Here is a 23,797-nt window from a genome sequence, read left to right on the forward strand (position 1 = left end):
CAGAGTGCATGTGTGTTGTTTCTGACTCACACAACTGATTTCGATATAGGGGACTAAAGATTTGTGCAGACTACGAATGAAGGCTAAATCCCTGTATAATCATGGAGCACTACATGTGTAGAAGACAGCTGGAAGCCACAAACAGACAGAACAAATAAGAATCCGGCAGGCACACTCCTTCAATGAACCCACCACATACACTCCCATGCCTCTTTCTTAAAATAACAGAAACACCTTATGTACCTTATGGCTGGTGCCCCATTTCATGGACATTTCTCCCTCCAGCTCATAACAGCTTTGAATCTGTAGCAATTGCCAGACTATGATAAGACCAAAAAGTGTTTGGTGTATTGGCCCCACCATCGCTTTGGATCAAACCTGTACTCTGTTCCTACCTTCTGTTTTACTTGTATTTTCCTGCTTTTTGCTGAACATGGAGGGACTTGAGGAAATGTGATTCCTGATCCAGTCCTTGAGACTAAATGTATCTCTGAAACAGAAGGCAGTACTGCATATATTTGACCTGTACATCTAAGTAAGTTAAAGCACATGTCTGTGAGAGATAATGACAATATTTCCAAAAGATAACATGCAAGAGTAAACCAACACCTTATATCAATTAATTTATGGTACTTTAATACCAAGTTAATGCATTTCTCAATTAAGAATTTATAAACTCGTAATTTATAGAAAAAAATAAATCACAGCTTCACAAAAAGCTAACTCGAACAGTTTGTCCCCTCTCCGCCAACAGACAGTTTACAATATATTTCAACTATGTTGGTAGAAAGTTAACAGTGGTGTGAAACTCTTAAAAAACATTTACGACAGCAATTGAAAATAAAATAATGATTTTTACTCAGTGAAAAATTAATAGGAATTGTGTTTCCCAGTAAAAGATAAGTCAGAAAAGCAGCAAAAAATCCCTCTCCTAATTGTAATGTACGAGCTTCTCCCCTGCTTCATGTGTCACGGGCAAAGGCAACATGTCAGCGTTAATCGTTCCCAGGTTCAGCACTTCAGTGATTTTGGCAAGACATCATACTCAGGAGTCCAGTGTTTGAGGTGTGTGCTGCCCCTGCCCCCTGTGCTCCACAAGCTGCTGTTCCTCCTCTTCCTTGGGGTATGGCGGGGTCAGCAACAGCTCAGAGTAAAGATAAGAAGTATGAAGATTTTTCTATGGGATCATGTTCTTTTTTCACTCCTCACGTCTCCAATACAAACTGGAAACATCAGAAATTTTAGCTGTCACACCTCATGAGTATTTACAGAAGAGACAGGATTTGAATGATGTATTTTCACCTATGCACAAAAATCCTCCCTCTCTGCTGAAGTTATACATGCAACCACAGGACGAAAATGTTCCTTCTTTAACTTCTAAATTAAAAGTCACATTTTCAAAGGTCATTGCACTTGACAATAAAAAGGCAATTAATATGCACTTGATATTAAATATATTGTACAGACCCGAACTTCTGTGCAATCCATTGCTTCAGACACATATATTTAACATTTTTTTAAAAACTGAGCCTCTAATCATAGTTTAACAAAGAAAAACAAGCTTTGTTAAAAACAAAAATCTTTTAAGAACAAACGTACACAAAAATGCTCCCTTTAACTCCTAGTGCATTTAAACACACCTTTTAAATTCTCCATGTTGTTCCCACATTTAGCCTTGCTACCATTCCATACCCATCTAAGGGCACTATACAAGAACACCTTTTCTCTGAGCTAACCAATAGGGCTGGCATTCGGGATGCTGTTGGTACAAACAGGAAAGCTGAAGGTAAGATTATTGTCTCACTCCCTTACACGTGGAAAACAAAGTGTTTCAAAGTGGATGTGACTCAGTTGACAAGCACATTATGAATTCCAGTGGCCCATTTCAGGTGCCAAGTACTTACTCCTCTGAGCCAGGGGTTTGGATTGTCCCAGCATATTTTGCGACAACTTGCTGTTAAAACTATGAAGGTGGAAACTGAAAGGGAGATTGTGGTCCCTGAGATATACTAAATGAAATCAAGAACTAAAGAGCTAATATTTAGTTTGGAGTGGACCCTCTTTAAGGAAAACTAAGTTAGTTTCAACTTTCAAAAATATAACGAATAGTCACTAAAATATCCTTAAGCAGGACAACAGAATATGTGCAGTATTGGTCAAGAAAAGTGCATTGTACAGAGTAGCTTTAAGAGTTCCCAGTTGCTGAGGACCAAGCAGCTGTCCTGTCAGTATCATGCTGAGTCAAACTCGTCTTTCTAAACTAGATGAAGACGAAACATGGCCTTAAACAAAACACCTCTTTACTCCCATCTCTTTAAAGGTACAACTACATGACTTTGTGTCTTAAATACTTATAATGGGTAAATGTGGCAGAGGCTAAACCGAACTTTTAAACTTTGTGGTTGAACACTTCAGCAGTACTCTGTGGGCCATATCAGCAACCTATTCATTGCCAAACCAGTGGCACCGTGTGCTACTGGTTAGCCATTCTGGGCTAGTGTTTCAAAGGTTTGTACCACTGAAGGTGTTTCAGACCAGTGGCCACTACAATAAAACATCTCTGGCAACCATAGACCTATGAAAATTCAGAGCAGCAGGAAGAATTGTAAGATGTTTACAAAGTTCTATAGTGCATCATTAACTTTCTGCAGTGTGTTGCATAAAGTACCAAACCCCTGAAAAGGGCAGCTAAACATCTGCCATCGCTACCTCACAGATTGTAGGTTTTTGTTATACCACTTTCTCAAACAAACCTTAGGCTTGTGAAATTTTAGAGGATGACGTGTGATACTCCACGCAAAGGCCTCCAGTGCAGTTGGAGTTGATGGGGAAGGGAACAGAGTAATGAAGGGCTGAAGACTGAATTTTCAGTGCACCACTGGAAGGTTACTCAGAGACTGGTGACAGGTGGATTCATGAATATATTGAACCACACAAGTAGCATAATCACGTTGATGGTAGAATCTCTTCCGACAACAAAACAAACCGCGACAAAAAAATCAGCTGCATCCATCATGTCCACTAAGTAGTCTCATTTATCTTAAAAAAGAAAAAGCATGCATTAGGAACATAGAGTTTACTCTAAAATGTTAACAATACTTTATAACACAGCTGAGCTGTAAGAGGAATTCAGTAAAACCAACTTTTGTTTTCAATTACTGCAATTATAAATTAGATGTGTCTTGTGACACCAGATAAGGCAGCGCTTAAGTGTGTGGGATGTGAAGACAACAGGAGAGCAGAGACCACACGATTAAGATGGGTAAATTTTTAACAAATAGAAGAATCAAAGAAAGGCAATCTAAGCTTATTTTCTTCTGAATAAGAGCTCAGCTTCCAGAAATTTGGGAAATATTGCAACTATCTTGCAGAACTGCATAGTTATCCCTATATGTAAATCAGTATGCAATTTGGCAGTAACTATCACAACACAAGAAATTAAAAAGGACAAACAGAATATTAAAAATACCCCCACAGGGTACTTAAGCAGGAAGAATACAGTCTTACTATCAGCACTGACATTTCGTTCTGTGAAAATAAAGTCAAAGGACTTTATACCCCAGATGTCACATAAGATCCCATATATAACCAATCCCCACTATATCTCACTTGAGAGATGCCAATTTAAGTACGAAAAGGCATTTATTTAAACTTGAGTCTAATAAAAAATAGGATCCTTATAGTTAACTCTACCCTCATCCCACCAAAAAAAATGTACAGCTATAAAATGTATTGAAATCTCTCAGGTGTCCACTTCCAAAACTAGCGTGAAAAACTCAACAAAACCTTAGCATAAGGATTCTAGTTGCTATACACAGCTTGCTTCAATAGTGAAATAAAACAAACTAATGACCCTTTCTCCCCTGGGAGAGAAGAATGAAGATCATAAAATAAGGTACAAGTAATTGACTGGACTTTGATGGAATTATGAAATGATATAATGGAATACAGTATTGTTCTTCAAATTCAGCCATCGGATGCCACATGAAAAGGCAGCTTAGCAGTTCTGTAAATGGAGTTTTGCCACGTTAGTGTTCTCTATTCTGGCGCAGCAGATTTTTCCTTCGTGTTTCAGCAGCTGTAAAATCATGGCCTGTCCTAGAGAGACACATTCAGCAACAGGACTGTTGCCCTGTAAGACTTACTGCTGTTTCAGCACATGAAGGATGAATTCAGTTCTCACTAAAATCAGTCCTCAAACCTACTACACTGATGACTGTGTTGGAGTTCCAGTGTTTCATTAAAAGATAGAATGTAACAAATTAATTAAACGGAGTTTCTGTACTGAATTAGGAGGAAAGTCTGCTCAGCAAGTTCTGGCTTTTAAAAGCAAAACAATATTTACCAAATTGTCTAAGAGGGAAGCAGCCCTGCTCCAATCAGTAACACAAATTCTATATATCATATTCTACCCTAGAACACAGCTGGGCAAAACTACGACCTGTACATATCATCGCTGTTGCTATTTCTTTTGAGACATCATCATTTTTAAAACAAATATGAGCAGGAAATTTTTCACAACTTCTCTCATTCCAAAGCTTACCATGTAAATAGTAAACCAATATGTTATTATATAAAGTAATTATGTTGGTGTACATATAGCAACTATACATACATAGTAAGAGTAACCATATTGATAGTCACCGTTATCTGAAAACAAGGACAAAATGGTTTCTTAAGGCCACAGTGAGCTGGGATGTTTCCTACTTGTGGGTCAGAAGGGCATTGACAAGCTTAAGGAAGGGAGAAAAAGAAATCTTTTCTTATGAGCTCCAGCAGTGCAAGTTTAGATATTTATATGCAGGTTAGTGATTAGTTGTTTTTCAAAAGCAATAAACCCAAAATTTAAGTTGCTTATCTCCCCACTTATCATTGATTTTCATATTATTTTAGGTATCCTCCATGTGGTGAAGAACTTGACCTGGAATTTATATTCAAGTTGCTTTTTTGTGCTTGTTAAAAATTTACCCACTTATTCACAGCTGGCTTTGTTTTATTCTTCATAATCAAGATTTTTAGATTTTTCTCATTCACAGATACATTCCAGAGTTAGTAAATTAATGTGAATCCATTTGTTCAGTTTGATTTTTGCATAGCATTTGTTTAGTTTGATTTTAGTTCTCCTACAAGCTCTGACAGTCCATTTCATGCAAGGAAAATAACAATTGAATAGTTAATTCAGGCTGAATGAGTAGAAACAAAATAGAAACACATCATCATAGGAGCATGCTAGAGTCCTCAATTGTCTGTTTAATTAACATCCCCTGCCTATCCCACCAAAACCAAAACAAAGAAAGAAAACCAAACAACCACTCCCAAACGGCTTACTAAGCAGCAACAATGCCTATACTGTAAAATACTTTCTTTGGAATGAAATTCTGAAACAACAAAGAAGAAATGACAGCACCATATGAAATCCTTTTTCTTACCCTAAGAATATTTTAATGAGATGTGTTACTTCTGGCATAAGCAAATAACAATGTCATCCATATTAAGAATTTTCTTTTAAAATAAATCATATATTAGTAAGTTGAAGATGCATCTTCATTGCATATGCACACAGTCCCTTCCCCAGTTCTGCAGATAAGCCTTTTAGGGTCTCTTCTCTTCTAGACAAGATTAATTCACTTATACATCAAGAGCAAAGTACAAAAAGAATATTTTATAGATTTAGTAGATGAAGATTTCTAACAATACAATAGTTCCAAGGGGACCAAAAAAACCAAAGAGGTGCATGAAGCCTTTTGGGCACAGAAGAAAAAGTCTTCATTTAAACAAGATCCTCGGAATAATTAGAGATATTACAAGAAGAAATACAGGATAAAGGATGGAACCTTATTCTAACTGCAGTGCACACTGTAATGCAGGCAATGCAAAACTCTGTTAGGTTGCCCAAACCTATATCCCTTTTATAAACTGCACAATCTGCATAGATATAAAGGGAGGGCAGAGTTCAAGGTTTCATGTGCATCTAACAACTACAAATTTCATGGCACATGAGGATGAATTTGAGATGGCCTTTACTTGGCTCCCTTTGGTGCATTATGTCCGATTCACACCCTCAAACATTCGTGTGCATGAACAACAAAAAGCATCAGTAATTTTTGCTGGAAACAAACAGATGGAATACAAAAAAACCCCAACCCAACACTTAAACTAGTGCAGATAGGTTTTAACAGGATCTAGATCAAATAATAACTAACCTGAGACGTACTTTGCTCCGATTAACATTACCATGCTACTCATAATAAAAAGACCCAAAGGCAGACTAGAGAAGATACTAGTGTCACCTGATGTCATCCAGGGGAGGGTGTTTCCAGTCAAGCAAATCAAAAGAGAAATATATATAAATTGCAATATATGTGTTAAAGATCATATGAACAGCAAATGACAACAAATGTAGTGACATTCACAGAAAAACTAAAAAAATTATGCACAAACCCCACAACAACTCAAAACACAATCTCAGTGTAAGAATTCAAATCTAAATTCTACTGTCAGCACTATCTAGGTTGAGCCCATTTCTAATATTCTTCAATCTTAACTATCCCTAGCAAACAGAAGACAAAGTTTCAAAGCAAGAACTAAGGAAAATAACATTTTCCCCCCAGGTGTTAAACCAGACAATCACTGAGATAAGTTTTGATAAAAATGTCTCTTTTCACATGAACTGAAGGGAAAGATCTAGTTTTACTTTCTTCAAGGCAGAATTTTTATTCTTCAAAAGGAAATAAAGATATATAAGTAGGAGAAGCATCAGAGTCCATATCATAATGGACTGAATATGATTCTGAAGTGATTCATGTTGCTCATGCTAAATTACCTTTTGCTCATGCTAAATTACTTGTTTCCCTTCCCAGTAGCCTTGGTAGACTTGTTTGTAAAACATGGTGTTAAATAAAATACTTAAATCAACATATAGGATGGCAAAAGGAAAATTTTAGCTTTCAAGAATAAAGAGACTTCATGAAGCTTTGGGGCTCCAACTGTAGATTTTGGATTGTGGGAGGAGTTTGTATTTTGAGGATTCTTTACTTAATACTTTTCATTCTAACAGTTTTTCCAACAAAAGGGAAATGAAATAGAGATAAAGCCCACAAATGATGTGTTATAGGATGATTAAGGACTGCAAACTTATCCTGAAATAGTGTTCAAATATAAATTCAAATTATAGATCATAGAAGACTGCAGCTTTAATTTAATTCAAACCTGACAGATGAGAAAGCCCTATACTTCAAAAGAAAGATCTTGTTCAGTCCCTCAAGAGTGTTTTTATATTCTCTGCGTGTGAACAATAGGTCTATGCAATTCTTCACTTCATGATAACTTCTTGCTCTTAAACCTTATGAGTCAAATAGATTTTGATGTGGATATCAATCCCTCTATAATATACAGCAAATGACAAAGGCAAGATATGGCAAGAAAAATCACAGGATGGAACTTTTGTCCTTTGAAACATGAGGTTATAGTGTAAGAAAGTTTACAAAATCTCTGCAATGTCTTAGAATTGTGTTGTATCTCTTCTAGGTAAGATTTTTTTTCTTTTGTAAGCCAATGCCACTCTGCAAAACCTGCAGTTAGTTTTGATTTCATATTTTCTGTTTTTAGAGCCCTATAAGATATTACTTGTGCCCTCCTTTCAAGAGGAAGAACTACATATTTTCCTGCTTTGTTTCCACAGTGGTTTTAAGTAATGATCTTTAAATCACTGTAATAGTCCAGAGATGGCATGAACAAAAAAGGCTAACTGGCTAATTAATAATACTTGACCTGCATTAATTTTTGGTTTACCATTTGAAGAAGCTTCAGATGTCTCCCAGCCCATAGATTTCAGTACAGCTTTCTTCCATCTGGCGTACCGAAATTCACTTTCTGAAATTAAGAAACCAGCAAACAGAAAAACCTCTCAACACATAGGAATACAACCACAAGTATTTAAGAACCAAACACTACAATATTAATTTTCCACTCTTTTAGCACAGTATCGCTTGTTTGCAGAAAAAGCATTATAAAATCCTTTTTTGAATTAAAAAACCTCCACCCCAAACTCCACAATTATGCACAGTAAGAAGAAATAAAATCAATTTTCTGCATGATCACAATTAAGAAGATTTAGAAGCAGGAAAAAATGAAGCAATTGATATTCGTGTAGAAACCCTTCAATGTTGAAAATGCTGTCTTGAAGTAGGGATTGTAGAAGTAATTACAATCAAATTGTAAGACAAAATTATGTACCAAAAATTAAGAAATTGAAAAGACAAAAAAGCATTTGTCTTGCATAGGGATTAATTATGTCAAGTACGTAGTTTCCATCTCTACAAGCACTTAGGAACTGATGAAAAAGATAGTTAGTTAAAACCCATTAATTAATGTAAGCTTTTTAAAGCCAAAAAAAGGAATCTCCCCAAAACAGTCAGTCTGTCCTTTCTACATCTGTGAAAACTCACAAATGCGCAGGAGCTTAGAAGACATCTTTCACATCAAAAATTTTCAAGATTTCTTTGATTTTACTTGCTATGAATCCAAAGCTACTGACTGCAATGCCCAGTGCCAAGCTGCTTTGACAGAGAAGACAGAAAAAACCCCCAACATATTCCTCGATGGAGCTACATTGTTTTAACCATCCTCCAATCTTACTGGTCAATGTGGGCAGAAAAGAGCAATGGAAACGCGCTTTTCTCTAAGCCAACCACCACCAACTTGATCTTCAACATTTTTGAGGATATTCATAGAATATTCATTTTATATCAGTATGTCAGACTGCAATAAAGAAAAAACCTGACTTGTTGGTCAAAAGATAAGTTTGCAATTCAGATAACATAAAAGGGTTTTACCCTCTGGATTAAGCTGTGGTTCAAATCGTTCAGATGTCACTGCTGTCCAGTCTCCAGGATTCAGGCTCCAAACTCCAACTCCTTCTGCAGCTCCTGCTGCCATAGCAGCTCCTAAAGCTGTAGTTTCAGGCATTGATGGCTTTACTGAAATAAATCACAGAGAGGATCATGATAATTTGTAATGAAAGTCACTTTGATGACATTAGAACTAAAGATTTATGTATCCATCTAAAAACAACTGAACAAGACATCCAATCTGCTCTCAGCAGCTTTAAAAAGAAAATAGGAGCTGCAATTTCATCTTACCTACTGGAATACAAAGAATGTCTGCTTGGAGTTGCATGAGGATTTTGTTATTGGTCATTCCTCCGTCTACTTGTAACTGACTTAGTGGTATCCCACAGTCCTTGTTCATGGCATCTAAAATCTTAAGTAAGAGTAATATACATTACAACTTAATTGCAGAGAAAAACATGATACTCTCAGAGTGCTAAATATTGATACTTCAGCATTTGCTGAAGAGCATTAAGTAGATCATTCTCCTCTCCTATATATTGAAAGAGCAAAACAGAAGTAGTGACAATAGAGTTTTGTTTATTATACAGCACATGCATCTATGCATTACAGAAATCCTAGTGTAGGAATCTTTCTCCTCTGATGCTCTGTATGTAGCCTATGTGCTGCTCATGTGGCCTGAGAAGAAGAATTTTGAAGAAAAGCTGATGACAACTACAACATTTTTTAAAGATAACAAAGGAAGAAGCAATAATAAATGGAGTCCTTTAGCTGATCTAGGTTGTTTAGATACTTCCTCTAATTTGATGCATTAAATAATTGAGAGATTAAAACACTGACCTGGCAACCTACAAGACATTTCAATAGGAACTGAGGAATGTTGAACTCTTTTGAAAGAGCAGCCTTTTCAAATATTTTGAGTTAGTCGTTGAAAACTGAGAATTTTGCATTAAACCAGACAGACAGCAAAAATAAACTGTTAGTGTAATTTTTTATAAAACTATGTTTCCTTCTTTTGAGCACAGCAGATAGCTGAAAAAAGGCTAATTAACTATGAGTGGAGTATTTAATTCACTGATACTTATCAATATGCTTTTTAGAGGATTTCCTAAAAACATAAGCTTTGCCTCAAACCTTAGCTACCGGTAACCCCACAGCATTACCCTACAAGCACCATTAAATACAGAATAGTGGGTTTTCTAGGGTTTTGTAAAAACAGTCAGTTAAATGTCTCATATGCACTTTGTAAGGTTAGTGCATAATTTCTGTTTACAAGTTAGGGGTTAACAAGTGCAGAATGATTTTCTCTCCGTAATTTTTCAATTCATTTGAATAAAAAGGAGATGTGTTTTTCTCAGCTTTAAATGACAAAGCAACACAGATCACAAAAAAGACCAAAACTACAACACATTCTGCCCTGTTCTGTAGCTCACAAAGTACCCAGTTATACAGTCCTTACTGGGAAAAGTCAACATGCTATTTAAAAAAGAAAAAAAAAATTGTAGGCTTGCAAGGTAGTAAAAAACTACGTAGAGACAAACTGTCCAGTAGATTCTCCCCATCCCCAGAAAGTAAATAAGCAAGGTCCCTTACCTCAAAATCTTTAAAGGAACTAAAGAAACTGCCACAGGATAAATAAAGGTTAAAAATAACAAGGTAAGAGTAAGGCCAGTTTTCATGACGGCAGCATCTGTCCATGGGCCTGCACTAGAAGTAACCAGGAAAACAGACCTCACAGCACAGCAGCAAAGCTTGCTGGCAGTGCTACATTAGCACTGCTCTCCACCACTTATTTCCTTCATATATATCATTTTACATTTGTTTAACTCCATATTATCTGCCTATTTTACCATTCAGAACTTCAGCGCTGTTGGAGGCTCTGGTTTTGTTTGTCACTGTGAAAGAGCATGTTGGATCATCATGCACTCAGTAGAGATTAAAATTAAATTAAAATAATGCTGTAAACAAGGAAGATAAAGAAATAAAACAAATCATAACCAGGCTGCTGCTATCTCTATTGTATGGAGGTTGGATGAAAAGCAAGGTGTCCAAATATGCAACTTTTGTTTAATGACAGCACTGTACACCTCTTAGAACTGAAAAATTGCTTATTTTTCTATAATGCCTTCAGGAAGAAAAAACACAACACGTGTCATCTATCTGCATAAGGAAGGAGCTTTTTGAATTATAAAGTACTCAGAATGTCACAATAAAACAAGCAAGAACTCCAATGGATGTGAAATTTGAGGGATTTCGTGAAGACTTCCATTTTAACTGGAATTAAAAGAACTTTGTTTTTGACAAGACAGAACTAACGATGTATCTTTGAAAAATGTACACATATTTTATCTGTGCCAATAGGACTTAATCCGTTCATTTAAGTGTGTCCAGAGACCTGATTAGGCACTCCTGTCACTGTGATAAAAGCACATTGGCTAAAGTATGGGGGAGTATTAGATCTGCTCAAACAGTAAACTTCACTCTCAGTCAGTGTAAGAGCTTTATTCTCCTCTCTCCTACTCTCAGCCACATGCCCTGTCTCACATTCTGACATTTGCTGCACTCCTCTGCAAGGCAGCTGAGGTCATTAATCCAGTGGAAAAATAGCCCAGCAAAAAGAGGGATAATTTTCTGCTGGAAAGTTCATTGAGCTGTCACATGAGAGGGAATGGATGGGAGAACAGACAAGGAAAGAGAAGCAGACAACAAACCAGACTGTCAATTTAGTTCCCTGTAACTTTACCCTGAATGCAAACAGGGAGGAGTAGATGGTGATATAAAGATTCAAATGCCCACACTATCAATCCCTTTGATTTGGTTGGGGGATTCATTTCCTCTGTGAGAATTTTGGTTTGCTGTTGCAGAATTCCAGCTAAGGCAGTGAAAGATGTAATGGGCAGGAAGCTAACCCAGATTTCCCTTGGTGTGTTTGCTGTTGTCTCACTTTAACTTATTTTTGTTCTTGTGTACCACAAGCAATATAAGCCACCTCTGTCACAGCAGACAATGTAAAATGTAGTCTCCTGCAGCAATGAAACTTTGTGGTTATGGCGTTGGCCTTGTCATTTTAATATTTCTATGTTCTGCCTCTCAAAATATTCACAAAATATATTTACCATATTTTAAGTGCTGATAAAAGGCAGCATTGCCACTCCAAAATAACGTACCAGTCAATCTTATATAAATCCACAGGAACACTTTTTCAACATTAGCAATAAGCAAAGACAAGAATAGCATTAAGGTACAATATAAAGCACATGATTAAACTTCATTACATCTTTTAAATCTCTTCTTTTCTTGAAGAGCTACAGTTCCTGTTATCATACTAATTTACAGCGAATTTAGGACCCAATTTTCCTTTACCTCTCGTGTTTGAAAGCAGACAGCTTCTAGTGCAGCAAAGGCGATGTGTTTTTTATTTGTAAACTGAGTAAGGCCACAGATAATACTGTTGAGAGAGAAAAAACCCCGAAGTTAGGACATACTTCTTAGCAGACATACACTCTTACTTCAGACCTAGGTCTTCTAATTCAAAGCTCATACAGTCCACTGTATGAGGACTCTTTTTTAATATTAAAAAGTTTGTTTTTCTTAAATCTAAACTCTCTCATTTTCCTTACAAAGGTACTTTCAGGCTCCAATCAATTAAGGTGCCATAAATTAATTTGGTTTTGCTAATCTGCATGCAGATGGATGTATACTCACCCATACACACACAAAAATACCCCCACAAATTCCAGTCTGTCTTAAAAAAAAAGTTTAATTGAGACTGATTTATCTTTAAAAAATAATATTAATTATCACTATAATCTTAATAAATTCTCTGTAGCTTTCAGTTCTTATGGAAAAGCATAGTTTGGGTCAGTGCTGTGCTCTAAATGCTTGAAATTGTTTTCAGATCTTTCTGGCCATTCATTGTTTTTGAACCTTCAAAGAGGTTTTTGGATATGGAAATTCTGCTAAATCTACCCATGAGTAAGCTGAATTCTGTCAATGTACTCTGAACTGCAGCAGAGCAAATAACCATCCTTTTATCCTATTTCAGCATTCAAGGAACAGCAGCACACTACACAGAAAAGCTGCTGTATTTGGTATACATGGATACATGCAAGTTCAAAGATATTAAAGGGCATTTTTAGTTGTTACCATTCTGACGATCAGCTTTTAACAGATAAAAAGTTAAGCACTGTGATCTGAAAAATGGTAAAAACATCTATCTCAAAGATTCTTCTTTTTACTTATGTACAAGAAGCATATAAATTCTAAAGATAAAACTACTTGAAACCTTGGGAACTAGATATCCTTTAGGACTTCTTTTCTCACTTTAGGGAAGTTATTTTATATATAAATTTATATGCTTCTGTGATTCCCATGGCACGTGTGATTCCAGGAACAGTAGGCAAGCTTACAACAGCAGAAAAGACAAATGAAAGGCTACTGCTACGGCTAGTTACGTCTGAACTATCCAGAAAGGGGCTGGAAAAAAGGAGTAGAAAAGAGTTTTCAATAGACTGGAAAGAAAGCTGGATATAAGGGGAAACAGAAAAAGTCAGAAGGATTTAAGTAGCCTGAAACTGAACTCTAACCACTAATCAGCACTATATTCTTCCTTTCCTCCTTTTGTTGCCTGACAGCTCACAAGAATGAAGACCTCCTCTTCTAATTTTAGTGAGATGAAAATCCTTTCAGAACCAGAAATTGTTTTCCCTGCCCTCCTTTCCCCTTCCTTTTTTTTTTTTTTTTCAGAGAGGGGCAAGAAGGGGAGAGGAGGATGAGTAGCTGAGCTGGCTAATCCTTTTTCTCCCAGTAGCAATTGCTGCTTTGAACAGGTTAAATACAAAACAGAAACTCAGTAGCTTCTTGAAGATACCACAGAGAATGATGTATCTGGACACATCAAAGGAACAAAAAGAACAATTTCCCATGCCTGGAAGGACAAGCATGGTAGATTTGTAAAATCATTAAAATCCTCTCCAAATGCAGTGTTCAGTCAGATCCTTACCCCCTTGCACTGGGTTCCCAGTATGGTGCATACAGTCCTGAAAATGCCGGCACAAAGTAGACGCCATAAGAAGTCCCCACTTCTGCAGCCAGTTTTTCTAATGCACACACACACAAACAGGCTTCAGTTAGTTTTTCACAACTGTACCAACACTTAGATACATCACTTAAAAGTGTTATTATTTAAATTGGAAAAATATTCAGAATATATTAGGTAGCTACAAAAATAATCAAGCCATGTATACAATTAAAAAATACAACTAGTGCTGGCACTCTGCTCCTTGTTAACTAATTTTCTGTTTGCAACAGTATGAATGGAATATGGAGCATAGGGAGTTGTGGGAAATGTAAAATGTAAAATCAAAACCAAAACCCAAAATTATGTGCTCAGTATTCTGACCTAGATTCTGTGAGGTTTTCAAAGGTTATCCTGTGGGTAAAGAATGCAATCTTCAAAGCAGTCCAAAAGGTCACACTTTTCTTACATTTGAGTCAAGACAAGCAAGTGAAACTGGATCAAGACCAAAGGGAGTTAAGAACTAAATTCCCATTAACTTCAAATGAATTTAGAGTTCCAAATTCTCAGCTTACGTATATAAATCACAAGGCCACCTACAAGGAGTTCTAAAGTTTCTTAATATCTGAGTAATAACTGTGGATATATGAACTCAATACTAAAATATTTGTAATTAAAAAAAATTATATTAAGACACCTAGAACTGCAAAGGAAATAATGCTAATGTGCAGTTCATTCCTAGAATAAGAAAGGAAAGCATTTTTTTTCTGCTTTTGTAAATTTTTTGTTTGCATTGATCAGAGGAGCACAGCACTAGACAAAAATAGCAGGAAAATTTAAAAAAGTCTTTCTAAAATTATACTTTTATACAGACTCCACTTAAAAAAGGAGTGAAGGGAGAAGGAAGGACATGTTTAGGGAAACACAAAGAGATGATGAAGTCCTACATGACTTTACCAACACTGACAAGGTTAAAGTTCTTGAAATTGAAACCTTCCAAAGGTCTAGTCAAACCTGTGAAGAGGTACTGTAGTACAACAGTATAGTCAGTCTCAACAACTGACTAATTCATGTGACAGTAGTTTATATTCTGCTGTATGATCTGAAAAGTTTGCTTTCAGAAAAACAGAATGATGTTTTAAGTTTTTGCTTAATCTTTGAAGTTTTATATAAAATTTTAATTCTAAATTTTTCCACCTTTCAATAAGATATCAAATTATTAAAAATATGTAAGGAATCTCTTTTTAGTCCTAAGTCTTATTAAATTAGTCACTTTCAAATGCATGCCCTTGCATGCTTCTGATATTTTTTCCTTTTCCAAAATTCCTAGTTTCTATAATGTCACACACCAGTTTGTTTCAGTTCAGCTCAACCAGAAAACATCAGCTGCACAACTGCTAAAGGATTACTGTATTCTTAGCCAAAACACATTACTCTCCTTCACGACTCCTTTAAGAGGCAACTTTGCAAACTGAAGTCTCTAACTCAATGGATATGAAGCTGTCTACATAAATTGTTGCACATGTAGGGCCTCAGGTTCTCATGTTTATGACAAGAATATGTAGGTTTAGGATCAAATATGGGCTGGTTTCTGTAATACAGACTTAAATACTCTTGACTCGGAAAATTCAACACCGCATGAAAGCAGGAGATACATTGTATATATAGTATCCAACTGAATATCTGTTTGCTAGGGAAACTACTAAAAAGTACAGATTGCAAAAGAACAAAGTTTCCAAGGCTGTATTGAGAGGCTCTATGAAATACATGTATCAATAACAGTGAGTTCATGCACGCAAAGCAAATTACTTAAACATAGCGAAAAACATGCACCTTCCATCTTTTCTTTAATATTTTGAGTTTTCATTCAGCAATAGAGACATTATGACACTGGAAAACTTTAAAACCTGAACAGTTCCAAATTGTGAATACTCACCAACTTCCAGTGAAGACTTAGCGATACCCAGATTGTCCCTCAGCCAACGGACAACAGCACCAGCTATTGCAACAGATCCCTGAAGGAAACAAAATCACCACATTAGGAGACAACAGCTGGTAGCTTTGTGTTCCTTTTTAAACCACTGGAGAGGAGGGGTAGCTGTGGCCTCCAACTGCAGCCTTACAGTCACAGCTTGAAGTACTCCCAAGAATGCTCACAACTAAACCACAAGTTTCTCGCATCTGGAGACTGCAGTGTAAAAAGGGCAGCCTCTTACACAGGCTCCATGCAGAAAAGGTACATATTGTGTGCTTTTTTTCCATGAGGGGAAGTTACAGTGACATTTCCTAAGCAGTCTGCTTGTCTTTCTAATTTATGTCTTCTCTTGAATATACAGTTATAAGGTCCAGTAGCCTCAGACTTCTTTTTCTGACAAATTAAGATTTTTATGCTTTGATTTAAAGAAACAAGACTGATTACATCCAGTCTAAATACAAATGCCCAGAAAGAGAAAATTTAGGCACTGGTGCATTTGCTAGCAAAATTGCTCTGAATTTTTGAATTTGGCCCTGCATGGCTCCATCATACCACAGATAAATGACATGGCTCTCATCTCACTCCAAAGTGCAAATGGACTTCTCCACAAGACAATCTCAAGTTTACTAGACCAAATGAAACAGAAGCAGTATTGTATTTTCATTCAAAGCCATTGCTGGAAGGGGCAGGGATGTTTTCTAAGCAGCTGGCTATTACTGTTACAAGATACCAGTTTGATTTAAAAGAAAAGGCTGAATCCATATTTTTTGCCTTTCTGGGAAGTGTCTTAAGCAGCAGACTGTGGATGATTCTACTATGGATATAGGATAAAAGACACTTAACATCTTCTGTTGAAGCCATGTTTTCAGACAATATCAATAAAGATGTGGAGGCGAAGAAGCAAAGCACACGTGCACGTGTTTCAGCATGCAGAAATAAAAATCACTCTCAAGACAGTTCCAGTTCTTGATTCAAGAACATGGCTTAAAAATAAAACAAACCTCTCACACACCCACACAAAATAAAAATCCCAAAGCTTGACAGAACATGGCAAATGCAAGATTCACTTTCCTTAGGGAAGGAAATGAACACAGCCTCCTACATCCTAGTAAAGTACTATAAGCCACAAACTATTCTCCCAGTGAAAAAAATTCTGTGTGTTGTCTTTGTTTCTCATGGAAAACATAGGGTGTCTGCAAAAGCTCAACATCAGGAGAGAATTCAGTATATTTGTTTTGAGAATAACTATTAGATTATAATAGTTAGTCAACTTAGGCAGCACAGGTGGAAGAGTAATTATTTTGCTGTTCCCAATAAAGCTTTAGTGCCAAATAGGTGCTCAGCTGATCTGTGCTTCAGAAGCAGAGCTTTAGAACAATGAACCCTGAAGTAAAAATACAGTTTTCTACAGAATTTGGATACCCTCAGACTTGTGTGGAGAACCAAGGAACTAAATTCTGTAAGTAGGCATCTAAATCTAAGTAGGTAAAAAAAAAACTAAATTGTTAAAGGATTTTCATCCCAGAAATTTGGTTCAGATTTTTAAAGGTAGAAGTAAAATCCATTACAATGAAATAAAAACCATTTTGTTATGACTTTTATTATGAGAGGATAACTGAAACACTAGTACTTCCCCTCCTTTTTTCTTAAACCAAATTTACTACCGAAATCTTTCTGTTTTATTTATTTATAACATTCATTAAGGATTTGAGAGAATGAATAACAAAAGAAAAGTTTTCACGATCTTGCTCTGAAAATATAAATGATGCAATGAAGAAATATTTTATTAGATTACATGATATAGATTGGAGATAGGGATAACCAAAACCACACATAAGCCTTGAGGCACACAAGCTAAAACATTTCCATGCAGCTCAATATAACATAAAAATACCAGATAACAGAAGTAAACAAGAACATGTCTCACTAAAAAAAGGAAGAAACTGCTGAACTTACCTCTAGTGCATAACAAACAGGTTTGTCTCTGCCCAGTTTGTAGGCTATTGTGGTTAGAAGACCATGCTCAGAAAACACAGACTAAACGAGGAAATGGGAAAGAAAAGGTAAAGCATGAACAGAGGCAGGAAATATTTAAATTAAAACATTCAGATTATAATAAACAAGAAACCAAACCTTCAAATGAAATATGGAAAGTTTAAACTAAGTACATTATCAGTCACTCTAAATAAACACCTGTCACAGAACCCTCAGATTGCTCATGCTAATTCTCATTTCCCCAAGCTGCCACAGATCTTTCCAGCCTCCTTAGAGCAAAGAATTGGGGATCTTTAGAAGGAGATGGAAATGAGAAGGAAGCCAAAGCTTTGAGTTATTTATTGAACTCCAACTGCAAAGAAATAATGAGAGAAAAGTAAAGAGAAGAAATAAAATAGCCAAGAGAAGGAAGAAGGCCTGTGGTTAAGTAACACAACACTTGAGCCTCTCTGTGTGACGTTATGAAACTTGTACAGGGAAAGAGCAAGAAACTTGCTATGAAAAGTTCTGTTTGGACACTTAATGAGCTAGGAAACGGAGTCTTACTGAAATACCTTCAACAAACTATTATTTTCTATTCTTTCAGATTTCAGTCTGTGCTTTTCCTTATGTCTGGCAACATGATTGTAATTAGTAAGTCTAAGAAAGGCTAACATACAGTTGTATTCAAGAACTTAAATAAAGATTGTAAAAAAAATAAAAGGGAACAACTAAAAAATGCAACTGACCTTCTGACCTGTATTGCACAGCAAGAAACAGCCTGTTCCGTACCTGGCATGAAAGCAAAGCAAAGTTAGACCAAAATGTTTAAAGGACAACCTGTTACTGCAACTCATCAATCCACGAGTCCCTCGTGGAGAATCAAGACACCACATTTTGACCCTTGAAGGTTATTTTACCATTAACTGATGATAAAACCATCCTCAAAAAGGTTGATTTAAATGCAGCCTGAAGCTGAAAAATCTAGTCACATTCCTCTCTCTCTGGCTATTTTTTGTACAACACTTTATCAAGTAGCCGATGTGGCTGAAAACTAAGTGTGAATTCCTCTTTGGTGGCAGTGTTTACCTACTTCAATTTAAGCTGATTATGAAAGCTACTTTATAAAATAAATATTTCACAATATTAAAGGGGAAATTTTAAGAACCTTTGACCCTGTCATAAAGAAGAGGGGCATTTTGAATATATTCTATTCAAAAACTTTTAAAAATGCTGTGTTTCTCATTTGAAGACCACATCATGTATATGTGTACGTGTACACGTGCATACAGACACAGTTTAATAAAAGGAGTACAAAATCCTACAATCCACTCTAATTTATTCTGAGAAATTATGAGTTCCCTACCTTTCTAAACCCCCAAAAATCAATACCTTAAAACAGTCTTCAGTTACACTTGGAGAGAAAAAGAGTAAAGAAATAACAGAAATAAGCTAAAAAATCTTACTTTTACCTTTTAGTTTAGTGCTGTTCACTTTTTTTTCAAAAGGTCTCTTGTGTTTATTTATTGTAAAAATACTTTGTGATAATATTACTTAGAACCATATTTGTTTTACTAAAACACAAGGTCACTAAACATTCAATTTGTGCATAAATATAAAATAAAAAGTGGAGGTCAATTAGCCACAAGTATAGATGAATGTGTAATTATACCTGTGAAAGTCCCATACTGTGCATGTACCTACATGCTCCATAAAGCACGTGGTTGTAAATGGAACAGTAAGTCATTTAAGCAGAGAGCTTTTTCTCAAATGAGTGTTTGATTACACCAGCTGCCTGATTTAACTGACCAGTTATTTTAAACAGGGGACATGAAGAGGCTGAGAAATAGGAAAAAACAAATGCAATATTCTCCATGCTGAGCTAGAGAGAAGCAAAACTAAGTACTGCAACTGAAATGAACCACTTCCATCTAGCAGTGCTGTGCCATTCAAGTCTATGCAATTTAACTCATAGGCCTCTATTCATTTAATTTTAGGTCACAATTTAAATGATACCTGCAACTGTTTTAATCTCTCTTTTGGAAAATTTTAAAATGAAAAACCTCCTGTCACACAGAGATGTTTTTCTCAGAGTGGCTGTGTTCCAAAATATACCTCACAAGCCATGTAACTTCAACCTCTTCACTATTTTATATAATAAAGTCAGGACATGGTTTACTTTGTAGGTCAGTACAGTCAAAAAGTAGATCTGCTAACTACAAAAGCATTTGGCAGCAAGCTTGAAAAATAACATAACACCAAATTCAAAACAGAGCAGTGTTTATCTTACAACTTTAATAATAACTTACGTATTTTTTGCTTGCCCATCTTGAAAACACATTTGCCCAACGAGCGCAGCAGACTGGTCACCCAAGCACTGAAAGTGGGAGAAATTTTCTTTAGCAAATGTCAGCACATGAATTATGTGCATGAAAAAGGACTGTGAACAGATATATTTCACTGTAACTTGAATCTATTTGTACCACACAGGCAACTGAAAGTGAGGAAAAACCTATAGAGACAAGTTATGCTTTTTATTACTCTTCCTTTTGTAAGAACTAAAAATGAAATGTGTTGTGCTACTTATGGTAAACAATTTAGAGAAATAAAATAAAATTTACTATCTTTATGTATGTTGTATTGGAAAAAGCTGAGAATCTGCCCAGCATTTCTGGACTACGTATATACAGAACTTCTTTTATACATACGAAGCAGAGCTTGCTTCCACTTTGTAATGTTACTTCTTCACTTAGAGAACCTAAGTTTCCAACAGCACTACATACATGCATTAAAGCTATCAGCTGTATTTCCACAGCCAGGCCTTAATAATGATGAATCAAGCCGACCAATAATTCATCTTCCAAATTTTACTTCATGTTTAACCTGAAGTAAAAACCACCAACTTAATTCATAGCAGAACTCACTCATCTTAAAGCTTTTTCCTGTGAAGCTTTGTTCCTGCAGTATCAGGCTGTCATACTAGAATCTAGATTGAAGTAGGACTTACCCCAGAAATTGGTACTCCTGTCAAAGCTCCAGATTTCTGTTTTGCAAAAAGAGAAAAAAAGCTCTAAGTTAGCTTTCCATGACTACAACTGAAGGTAATGAAAAAGAAGCTAAACTTCTAATGCTCAAAGGAAAACAGCCATGTAAATAACATGGTTCAGTTCAGGTGTATACTCAAATTCAGCTTAATGCAGCTCATGTCTAAAACACTAAGAAACAGAAAGCAGGGAATTTTAGAGATATACTTTATGTCACCTCAAAAGTTCTTACCATAAATTCTCTTTAAATCATACTATACAGAAAATTAAGTTCTGTGTAATCTCTGCAGTAAATGCCAAGTGTAAAATGCAAAAGTGCAAAATGGTAAAGTGATTAGAAAAAATCATGACTGTGGTGACACTCTAAGTGAAGACGTGTCTGATTTTATAACACAGCATTTTGAGCCTCATAGAGACTTTCTTCCAAATACTACCACAGAGTTTTTCAGTTACGTTTCTGCTACAGAATCATAAAGTCATTTACGTTGGAGAAGACCTCTAAGATCATCAAGTCTAACCATTAATACAGCACTGACAACTCCATCATTAGAGCATGTCCCTAAGGGCCACATCAACATGTCTTTTAAGTACCTCCAGACCAGGTATGGTGACTCCACCACCTCCCTGAGCAGCCTTTTCCAGTGCTTGACAACCATTGCTGTGAAGGCTCTTATCATTTCTTACTTGGAAGAAGAGACTGACCCCCACCTCACCACAAGCTCCTTTCAAGTAGTTTTAGAGAGTAATAAGGTCTCCCCTGAGTCTGCTTTTCTCCAGACTGAACACCCCCAGCTCCCTCAGCTGCTACTCATAGCACTTGTGTTCCAGAGCCTTCACCAGCTCCATTGCCTTTCTCTGGACATGCTCCAGCATCTCAAATGTCTTTCTTGCAGCAAGAGGCCCAAAACTGAACATTGGATTTGAGGTGCAGCCTCCCCAGTGCTGAGTACACTGGGATGATCATTTCCCTGCACACACTATTGCTGGCACAAGCCACGATGCCATTGTCCTTCTTATCCACCCTGGCACATGCTACCTCATGTTTAGTGGCTGTCAACCAGCAAGCCCCGGTCCTTTTCCTCCAGGCAGCTTTCCAGCCACTCATCCCCTAGCCTGTAGCATTGCCTGGGGTTGTTGTGACCCAAGAGCAGGATCCAGCACTTGACCTTGATGAACCTCACACAATTGGCCTTGGCCCATCAATCCAGCCTGCCCAGAGCCCTCTGCAGAGCCTTCCTACCCTCCAGCAGATCAACACTTCCACCCAACTCAATGTCATCTGCAAACTTAGTGAGGGTATCCTGAGAATTTTATTTAATTAGTTAACTATTTCCTGACAATTTCAACTTCTTTCTTTAAATTGTTTCTTTGTGTGAAGATGAAAATGCATTTTCAGTAAAGCCATGCAAGTGTATTTCCAATCTGAATATCTTTTTCTTTAATTCTCATTTTAATTAAATGGATTTATGGTAACTGCATTTATAAATTCACTAAAAAACTCTGCATGAATCTGATATTTAACTATAATAGAATTAATATGTTTAGACAGAATGGCCTTCTTTTCTCATTTATAAAATGATACAGCCAACATCTATTAACCAGTAGCTGTATTTTTTATTTCACTATAAAAAGAAATATTCAACAGTCTGCAAATTAAGACAAACACATACATCAAGATCACATTTTAGAAATAATTTTGGCATGAACTTTAATTGTAATATTTCAGATTTGGAAATACATGGCAAATTTATTGGTCTAGAAAGTGCACTTTTACTAATCCTTAAACCAAAGAAAATGCACAGCATCTGAGCAGAATGGGTAAGATATAGGTGGTCAGCCTAATGGAAGCCTCTACTCACCAGGCTAGGACAGATTTTCTACAGCCAGCAAAAGGAAGAAAAAGAAAAAAAATGGAAGGAAAGGGGAAAAGAAACAGAAGTTCACATTTAAAGTGATGAGCAATTCTGTTGTAGTGGTCAGGTAGTATCTTTTTCCATTTACCTCACTCATTCAGCTTAATACAACTCACTCCCATCTGACCTTCACATAAATAAGTCAGCAATGACTTCTAGTGGCACTTCCATTAACACATTAGCAATAATATTTACTTTTCAGGGAACTTAGAGTTATATTTGAAATAAAAAGCTCATAACTTGTCTTAATTACAAAATGTCTCTATGTTCTTAATTAAAAATAGCACAGTCTACCAGGAAAAAGAATGCAAAATCAAACATACAGTTTATCCAGTTTTGAAGCTAATAAATTAGATGCCATTGTACCAGAAGAGTTGGTGCTGTATCAAAGTAAACAAATTTTCAACTTCATATAATATTATACAACAGTAGATAACAACATGCTAATCAGAAATCAAGCAATATGGGTCTAGAAAAAGTCATCAGTCTTAATCTATAGAAATTCTGTCAAATCCATATTGATACAGTTATATTTTTACAAGATTAACTTCATAAAAATACTAGAAAACATACCATCAGGCCATATATCTCAGAGGAGCTTCGTACTTTTGGAAGTATTTCCATAGGAATCTCAAAGAACCTGAACACAATACAAAATAATGTATATATATGGTCAGTGCCTAAATCAGAAAACATTTTACATTTTTTCTTAGATAAGTTTAAGCTTAAGAAATAAAAAAACCCCAAACCTATAAAAGGAACTTTGATTTCTAGGGTTTAATCCATAGTTATGTGTTTTTCTACTTGTTACAGTACATTACATTGATTTTTGGAGTAAACCAGCATATATTTCAATATTTTGAGGACATATGGAACTCTTTCATGTGGGAAGTCATTCCTCCTCTAACAATATCTTTATAATACAATTGGTAATAAATGTATATTTAAAATAGAGACATTATCATTGTAACTGCCTCACAAATTTGATTAAGTAATAAACTATTAAATGTCACTGTTTACATGAA

At 36.0% G+C, this 23,797-nt stretch overlaps 1 protein-coding gene across 4 annotated transcripts in view; it reads right to left on the minus strand.

The window, feature by feature from the left end:
* Window positions 1-1,137: 1,137 nt before the first annotated feature.
* GK (glycerol kinase) overlaps window positions 1,138-23,797 on the minus strand; it is a 34,769-nt gene continuing 12,109 nt past the window's right edge. Inside the window, exons 8-21 of one of the 4 annotated variants that reach the window (XM_032678414.1) lie at window positions 23,346-23,412; window positions 22,719-22,736; window positions 20,823-20,858; window positions 20,125-20,192; window positions 18,565-18,607; window positions 17,798-17,878; window positions 15,803-15,881; window positions 13,852-13,948; window positions 12,213-12,297; window positions 9,141-9,261; window positions 8,835-8,978; window positions 7,792-7,872; window positions 6,204-6,290; window positions 1,138-3,039 (exon numbers count right to left, since the gene is read on the minus strand). In XM_032678414.1, the coding sequence (XP_032534305.1) occupies window positions 3,032-3,039; window positions 6,204-6,290; window positions 7,792-7,872; window positions 8,835-8,978; window positions 9,141-9,261; window positions 12,213-12,297; window positions 13,852-13,948; window positions 15,803-15,881; window positions 17,798-17,878; window positions 18,565-18,607; window positions 20,125-20,192; window positions 20,823-20,858; window positions 22,719-22,736; window positions 23,346-23,412 (1,015 nt within the window). In that variant the 3' untranslated portion in view covers window positions 1,138-3,031. The remainder of the gene's footprint in view (window positions 3,040-6,203; window positions 6,291-7,791; window positions 7,873-8,834; window positions 8,979-9,140; window positions 9,262-12,212; window positions 12,298-13,851; window positions 13,949-15,802; window positions 15,882-17,797; window positions 17,879-18,564; window positions 18,608-20,124; window positions 20,193-20,822; window positions 20,859-22,718; window positions 22,737-23,345; window positions 23,413-23,797) is intronic. The other 3 variants (XM_032678415.1, XM_032678416.1, XM_032678417.1) reach the window with 3 other exon arrangements.

Source organism: Chiroxiphia lanceolata, chromosome 2 (assembly GCF_009829145.1).
Source record: "Chiroxiphia lanceolata isolate bChiLan1 chromosome 2, bChiLan1.pri, whole genome shotgun sequence".
NCBI lineage: Eukaryota > Metazoa > Chordata > Aves > Passeriformes > Pipridae > Chiroxiphia > Chiroxiphia lanceolata.